This window comes from Mus pahari, chromosome 4 (assembly GCF_900095145.1).
Source record: "Mus pahari chromosome 4, PAHARI_EIJ_v1.1, whole genome shotgun sequence".
NCBI lineage: Eukaryota > Metazoa > Chordata > Mammalia > Rodentia > Muridae > Mus > Mus pahari.
Window position 1 is genome coordinate 85,462,019 of NC_034593.1, and position 8,098 is coordinate 85,470,116.

The window sequence follows — 8,098 nt, forward strand, 5'->3', positions numbered from 1 at the left end:
AAAAAAAAAAAAAAACAAAAAAGACTTGGCATTTGTTCAAGAAGTGACAATTCATGGTGGTGCATGCCTCTCTTCCTGGCCCTTAGAGAAGTGCTGGCATTCCTGGCTACACACAAGTTCATCCTGGAGACTGTTTCAGGCTGGTGAGATGGCTCCAAGCCTGAGAACCTGAACTTGATCCCTGGAAACCATCAGTGGGATGAAAGAACTGTCTCTTCCAAGGTTCCCTGTGACCTCCACACATGCACACATACAACAAACATGCACACAAATGTAAGTAAGTCAGGTGGCAGTGGTACATACCCTTAATCCCAGCAGAGGCAGGAGGATCAGAGTTCAGGGCCAGCCTGGTCTACCTAGTGAGTCCTAGGACAGCCAGGACATAGATTTTTGTCTCAAACAGTCTCAAAAAGAAAAGAAATAGGCAGCTGAGCCTCCCTCCGTGCTGAAGGTTGAGGTGCTGGGAGTTATAGGCCGGCCTAGACAACGCAGTGGAACTCGATCAAAACAAAACAAATGGGGGGGAGGGGCGGGCGTGGTGGCACAAGCCTTTAATCCCAGCACTAGGGAGGCAGAGGCAGGCAGATTTCTGAGTTCGAGGCCAGCCTGGTCTACCAAGTGAGTTCCAGGACAGCCAAGGCTATACAGAAAAACCCTGTCTCGAAAAACCAAAAAACCCAAAAAAAACAAAAACAAAAACAAAAACAAAAACAAAAAACAAAAAACAAAACAAATGGGGGGTGGGGTGGTTAGGGAAGTAAGCAGGCTGGCCATCTAGTTTCATAGAAGAACACTGCCTACCATATGTGAGTTAAGGGCTCAGACCTCAGTAGCATGTGCATGTGTACCCCATACACATCAAACAAAACAGAAAACGGGCCAAGAGTAGACTAACCAGTGCAAATGAAGTCTCTGTAACTGACCAGTAAGTCAGCCACTCCTGCAAGAACAATGGCTGTGTTAGCAACGGGATTTGGGGCATGGTGGAGACCTTTTAAGATTCGTCAAGAAAGGCTCTGGCTCATCAGTGAAACTTACTGGTTGTGTCTCTGTGAACACTGAAGAAAGGCTGTTCCAGATATCCTCCAGGCCAATCCTGACACGTTTCCAAAAGGCAAGAGCTGGGCTGGGGCTCGGGCTAGTGGGTGGCAGGATGGGTCTGCGTCTCAGATGGACAGGAACCAGAGAAGTGGTGCTGCTCTGAAAGGGAGCACGAGAGCTGCAGCTATGGTCAGAACAGAGGCTCGAGTCCAGAGGGCATTCCTCCAGGTGCTTGTTGCAAGCGCACAACTGGTAGGTGCAAGGCCGGTGTTCTGTGCGGAGTTCGTTCAGTGCCCCAACTCGAAGGCGCCCAGAAAGGCCATGCAGCTTTCCAGCCCGGCTCCTACTCATAGTGCCTGACTTACAGTGGCAATGCCATGGGCCCCAAGGCATCAGTACTACCCGCAGATCCTCAGGAGATGGCATGGCTGTGAATGAGGGTTTTAGCCACGGGGATGGGGTGGACCCAGGTGTTGACCACTGTTGCAGGGTGGACTCAGAAGGCAGGTCCACCACAGTAGTCTTTGAACTGAGGGACCGCACGTCAGTGGTCAGCTTAATCTCTCGCTCCTGGCTATTGGCTAGAAACCTCCCGGTAGTGCCGGAACTTCCCACAGTATTGGTGGTCGAAAGTAAACTTACAGGGCCGTTGGTGGTTTTTCTGGTATCAACCACCCCCTCTTCCAAGGAGCCATCCTCCTCCCAGTCACTGGGGCTGGGCACTGATGACCGGCTATAGCCTGTCACGGTGGACAGGAGCTCAGCAGCTGCCGGGAGGGCCAGGCGGTCAGCAGTGGCCAGGGCATCATTTTCATCCTCCAGGGTTACCCTCAGCTTCCCCGGTACAGTGCTCCGGGCGGTGGGGTTTGTGCTGTGGAGGCTGCGGGCTGGGCCCCCAAAGCGGAAGCTGACCCGCTGCATCCCAATCGTGGTAGCCGTCGGGGTAGTCGTTTGGTCTTCGGCCCCCGCCGCCCGGGACTCCAGACTTAGCAGCAGGGCCCAGAGCAGCATGCAGGCGGCGGGGACCATGGGGCTGGGAGTCTTGAGGTCGAGAGGTAGGCCCAGGCTCCTACCTTCTCTCCCTCCCTTCCGCTCTCCACCAACCCGCCAGGTCTCGAGGTCGTTTGAACCGACCAGGAGGGTGCTCAGAGGCACGTGCCTCGCCCCTCCCCTAAGTGCTCTTACTGCGCAGGGCCAGCAGCCCCAGGGGCTGAGCTAAAAGTCCTGAGGAACCCTGGTAAGCAAGAATTCTGTGCAGGAACCAGAAAGATTGTGATGTAAGGGCTTGAGGGGAACTTGTTGGTTTCCTAGGCACAGACTTGACTCTCTCATCACAGTTTATTAAAGGCCACGGGTCTGCATTTACTGAGAGTGAAAACACAGGTTTTGACAGTAGTTCTCAGGATCACGGGCAGCGGACTACTAAGAAGGGGTTGGCTTTTTTAAGATTTTGCAAGCTGGCTCCTGGGCTCCAGGCAGACAGGCTGGCTGTGGCTGCTGGTTAAGCCCTCTTTACCTTCCATCCACCTCCCCTCAAAGACTGCTAAGACAACTAAACTGGGAAGGATCCCAGTAGTTTTGATTACAGAGAAGGAAAATGAGACCCACATATTTACAGCTAAAGCAGAATTAAAACTCAGAGCCTTACACTTCCAACGCCACACAGCCTTCTTTTTGGACAGCCGAAATGCAAGCCATCCCATCCTGGGGTTCCCACCCTCAAATCCCAGCTTGAAGGCAGAGTCCAGAAGTGGGCGGCGCACTGAGAAGTGAGGATCCAGTAGAGCTGGCCCTCAGGATGAGACGAGTCACAGCTCCACCGTGCAGACCACTCACGACCTTTGCCAGATCCTAGGCCCTCTGCCCAGCTTTGTGTTAGGTGCCTTTCGAGCCATGCAGATCCCGGTCCAGCCTAGAGGGATAATGGAATGAAACAGTGAATGGGAGGAGCTAGAAAACTGAATACTTGAATCACTTCCCACCCTTTGCCCCCTAACGTGTTCCCCACTGGATTCTATCTCTTCCTTGCAGGCTTTACCTCTTCATAGTACAGAAGGCACATAAGAACCTTAGTACGACACAGACTTTCCGTGTTAGGGTTATTCTTTGGTGTCCCCCACCTCAGTGTCTCTTCCGTGACATTTTCATCTGTCCTTTAAGTTCTATTTACATTTACTTATGACTGTGCACACACACATGCCATGGACTTATTCCACCACGGGGGTTCTGGAGACTGAATCCCTTTACTGATTCATTGCACTGGCGCGCCCCTCATGTGACAAATAATATAGTGTCCTTCATTTCTTCTCTGGGTGTCTGCAGTTTTCCCACTGATACAACTAAAGGCAGGGTTCACGTATCTTAGTTCTTCGTATCTCCCCAGAGGCATTAAGAAACACGGTTGCCTTTAGACATCCCATCCCAAACCAGCTTCCCTAAGTGCAGGACTCACTGTCGGACAGCTTCAGGTATGTGCACTTGCTCTAGTGAGATGAGCTGGGCCAGCTCTCCAAGGCTGTCCAGAAAGCGGATCTTTCGTGTGAACTTGGAACTGAAGAGAGAGAATAAAGTAATCCTACTTTGTATTAGATCCTGAAGGGTCTCACATAGGGAACCGGGACAAGCAGGGTGGCTAGAAAGAGGGCAGGGTAAGTCCTCCACAGCCTCCGTGGTGAAAACAGCTGAAGGGATGTCCTTATGCCTTGAACCAGTACCTGATGAAGGGCCGAACCAGTGCCAGGAAGGCCTTCACATACCACGTAGCGTGGACGACCACCAAGGCTCGAAGGTTTTTCCGAAGCCTGAGGAAGAGTCCGATACAATCATAAGTTCCCTGTTCATCTTTTCCCATGAGGAGCAGGCAGGTTATCTTCCATGCTGCAGGTGCCTTGGTGTGTCTTTTTCCAAATTTCTCTGGCAGCTGTGCCTAATCACCATGCCGTGAGCCCTCCCCAATTTATTTAGCTGTCTATACTTCATGTTCAGGGAATGCTCCTTTAAGAGTACCTCAGTCTGGGGGCTGGTGAGATAGCTCAGTGGGTAAGAGCACCCGACTGCTCTTCCGAAGGTCCGGAGTTCAAATCCCAGCAACCACATGGTGGCTCACAACCATCCGTAACAAGATCTGATNAAAAAAAAAAAAAAGTACCTCAGTCTATGCAATCTGTTTCCCTTCAGCCCACATAAATTCCCTTTGTAAACGTCTGTCTCCATCTCTTCCAGGCTACATAAAACTCCAAGAAGAAGCTAGGTGTGACCCCAGCAGAGGCAAGAGGATCAGGGGTGCAAGGCTAACTGGGGCTACACCCCAATTCTGAAGCCAACCTAGGCCACATGAGCCCCTATATAAAACAAAATGAACCCAAGAAACAACAGTGCTCTTAAGTGGGAAAAAATATCAGCAAAGAGGGAAAACACAAGAAGGAAACTAAGCAAGGGTGAGATGGGACAAGCCAGGCACGGTGATGACATACAACCTAAGCACTGGGGAGGGGGAGGGGCGGGAAGACCAGGAGTGCAAGGTTATGTCTGGCTACATAGTTTAAGGCCAGCATGGACTACATGATAAGAAAACAAAGGAGGGAGAAGGCACAGGAGTGGGGAATGATTTCTGTTTCCGGGATGAGGGTGGAGAGAGCAGTGGAGAGAGCAGTGGAGATATGGAAAGCAAGTGGAGAAGAAAGAGTCACTCCATGTGCCATGCAGATTCACGAGGAAACTAAGCAGGAAAGCTGTGAGCTACCCAAAATGAAGCTAGCAAGCCATACGGCAGAGATGTCCCTGACCGTAGAGAATACAACAGGAGATACGGAGACGCATAAAAGAAGGCACTGGGCACGATGACTCAGTCAGTGATCCCAGCACTTAAGAGGCTGAGGCTTGAGGGCAACACGGGCTATGCAGCAAGTCCGTCTCAGAAAAGGAAAGGAAAAGGACACCCCGAAAAGGATCCAACTGCAAGAAGAGAACGGAGGAGATGCTAGAGCGTTGTGGTCCTCTCGTCCTTGGGTCTCACCTCCTGTCCAAGGTACGGTAACACTGCCGGATCCAGCTCAGAGGGGGCACTTGGGCCCTGCTGGTGCCTCCACTCAAGTGAACAAGCAGATAGTTTTCAGCTACCAGCAGCTCCAAGGTTCCCACCATGTACCTGGGGACAACATTGTAGGGCAGGTGGATGCTGCTGTTTCCCCAGACTCAGGAACATGAATAGAGAGAGCCTCCAGTCCGCCATGGGTCCTGGGCACAGGTCTTTTCTGTTAGACTGGAGATTTTGCAACAAAGGCCAAGATGGCATGGACCTCCTCCTCTTCCAATCAGGAGCCCACGCTTGGAAAGGTCCATGAAGATAGCCCACACAAAACAGCAGACTTAGCCAACTTATAGTTCCTGATTCCAAAGTGACTACCAGACCTAAGACCACCTACAGGGCCCTCAAGTCACCTAATATGGCAATACCCATGCCTTACCAGCTCTTCAATGCTTCCTCTCCCTTCCCTATCCCAGCCCAGGTGGGCAACTGCCCTGACTTCGTCCTGTGAGGTCGGGGAACTCACCCAGGAGCAATCAATTCTTATTAAACCTGCTTTTATCGTTGATTCAATTTGATTTATTGCATTGGTGGAGACAACTTTCATTTTCTACTCCCCCCCCCCCCGACTTTGTTCCCTCCACAAGTCCTTTCAGGTTTCACCTCACCTGAATAAGTGTTCCATGATGTAGGTGTAGTTGGGGATGCTGCTTCGGGGTAGATAGCAGGAAGCAAAGAGGATGACAGCATTGAGGCCATCACCATGGTAACCTGAGGACCAATATAAGGAAAATAGACTCAATTACAGATCTGTAAATAGACTACTTCTGTTTAGGGTGAAGGATAATGAGGTCTTTGGAAGTCAAAGAACGGATGCTACACAACCCAAGCTAAGGCATATTGGTCAAACTGTCAGAGTGTTTTGGTGATTTTTTTATTTTGCATATGGCTATTCTGCTCACATGTATGTATGTGTATTGTGGGGATCAGAAGAAGTTGTGAGACTCCCCTGGAACTGGAGTTACAGTCCTGAGCTGTCATGTGGGTCCTGTGAGAGCAACCACTACTGTCCCCTGCTGAGCCATCTCCCAGCACCACTGTCCCTGTCAGTCACTGTAGCTGTTGTTTTAATGTATCATTGTGCACGTGCACAGGTGAGTCTATGTGGGGGTCAGAGGACAACTTCAGTGGGGTTCTCTCCTCAAACCTCCCCATGGGTTCTGGGGATCAAACTCACGTTGCCAGCACGCATGGCAAGCACCTTAACTCCCTGGCACCCAGTCAAACAGTGCCATGGATTCCGCCCTTGTACCGCTCTTGCCATTACCTCCATGAGATAAGACTTTCTTATAGGGCTCAATGACGGTCATGTCCACTCGCTGCTCTCGTTGTCCTGTTCGAAACACTCTCCAGCGATGACCGTCTTCTCCAGCCACGTCGCACACGCATCCCCGGCCCAGTCTTTCCGCTGCCTCACTGGCCCCCAGGCCCTCTGCTCGGGGCAAGTCATCTAAAACACACAGGAGGGAAGAATGAACGAGGCAGAGTTCTTGTAATCTCCTGGCTCCATACGGTTTACTCCTCCAGTCTTTGGTTTGTTTGCTTGGGTTTTTGATAGAAGGTCTCACTGTGTGGCTCAGGCTGTCTTCTTACTCCTGACTCTTCTGCCTCAGCCTTCTGAGTGCTAGTATACCTGTTTTAACCTCCCATGTTTCAATGTTTTCACTGGCTCTCAGGATGTCCAATTCATTCAACTCCTTGTGTCTCTTTTGCCTCTTCTTAACTTTCTCTTTCACTAGACTATGCTCCTAGGATTCTCTGTCTCTGTCTCTGTCCTTTTCCCCCACACCACAATTCCTCCCTCCTTCCATCCCCATACCTGGTGTGTGTGTGTGTGTGTGTGTGTGTGTGTGTGCGCGCGTTGTTTTGGAGACAAGTGTCTATTTAGCCTTGGCCATCTTGGAACTCAGTATGTAGGACCAAGGCTGGCCTGGAACTCATAGAGGTCTGCCTGTCTGCCTTCTGAGTGCTGAGATTAAAGATGTGGGCCCTGGCTTTTTAAAACATGGGTTGTGGGATGTAACTCAGGTTCTCATGCTTGTATGGCAAGCAGTTTGCCATGTGAGATATCAGCCCAACTTGTTTTCAGTCTACTGTCATTAAATGTGACCAGACATCCCGTGATTAAAACCTTTGTATTATTCCTCATTGTCTAGCCTACAAAAGTCTATAACCTTTAGCATAGCAACAAGGGCTACCACGATATGAACGTTGCCAGTTTAACCCAGTCAGTCACTGTGGCTGTTGTTCATGTATCATTGTGCAAGAGCACAGATCGGTCTATGTGGGGGTCAGAGGACATCTTTGGTGGAGTTAATTTATCTTTTGATATTCTCCCTCTGCCTCCCAGTCCTTCATACACAGTCAGGCTTTGTGCTTTGAATTCCCCTGTATTCCATGCTACTGTCTGAATTGCTACATCTATCTGGAACACCCCCACTCTAAGCCTGATAAACATGACTCTTAGCATTCAGGCCTGGGCTCAGAATCTTCTCGAATTCCCTAACATCCACATGGAGAGCCTGACTTTCAGCTGCAATTATTTATGGGTCCTTAAGTCCTACTAAACAGTGTTTCCTACGGTTAAGGCACCTTGTGTCTGTATGTTTGTTTAGTTTGTTTGGGAGACAAGGCTTCACACTGCAGCTCCTTTTGTAGCCTAGACTGTCCTCAAACTCTTGGCAATCTTCCCGCCTCAGCCTTAGCGCTGGATCAGAGACATGCAGCCACCCCAAGTTACCTCAGGCTTTCAGGCTGGCTTCTGGCTGTAGTCCCAGCACTTGAGAGGCCAAGACAAGGAGGATCTTGAGTTTGAGACCAGCCTGGGTTATAAGAGACACCCTGTCCCAAACACAATAGTAGTAATAATTCAGTCCTAGATCAGAGCAACATGGAGCAGACATTTACTTACTTATTTTCTTTCTTTCTTTTTTTCTTCCTTCCTCCCTCCCTCCCTCCTTTTTTTTTTTT

The 8,098-nt window shown here is 50.2% G+C and overlaps 2 protein-coding genes across 3 annotated transcripts in view; both read right to left on the bottom strand.

Annotated features, from left to right (window-relative positions):
• Positions 1-2,295, bottom strand: part of C4H1orf56 (chromosome 4 C1orf56 homolog) — a 4,146-nt gene extending 1,851 nt beyond the window's left edge. The window contains exon 1 of the mRNA XM_021197161.1: positions 1,039-2,295. Coding sequence (XP_021052820.1) covers positions 1,039-2,070 — 1,032 coding nt within the window. The 5' untranslated portion in view covers positions 2,071-2,295. The remainder of the gene's footprint in view (positions 1-1,038) is intronic.
• Positions 2,296-2,382: 87 nt separating this feature from the next.
• Positions 2,383-8,098, bottom strand: part of Bnipl (BCL2 interacting protein like) — a 9,904-nt gene continuing 4,188 nt past the window's right edge. The window contains exons 5-10 of one of the 2 annotated variants that reach the window (XM_021196661.1): positions 6,396-6,578; positions 5,737-5,839; positions 5,057-5,188; positions 3,756-3,842; positions 3,494-3,592; positions 2,383-2,953 (exon numbers count right to left, since the gene is read on the bottom strand). In XM_021196661.1, the coding sequence (XP_021052320.1) occupies positions 2,917-2,953; positions 3,494-3,592; positions 3,756-3,842; positions 5,057-5,188; positions 5,737-5,839; positions 6,396-6,578 (641 nt within the window). In that variant the 3' untranslated portion in view covers positions 2,383-2,916. The remainder of the gene's footprint in view (positions 2,954-3,493; positions 3,593-3,755; positions 3,843-5,056; positions 5,189-5,736; positions 5,840-6,395; positions 6,579-8,098) is intronic. The other variant, XM_021196662.1, reaches the window with a different exon arrangement.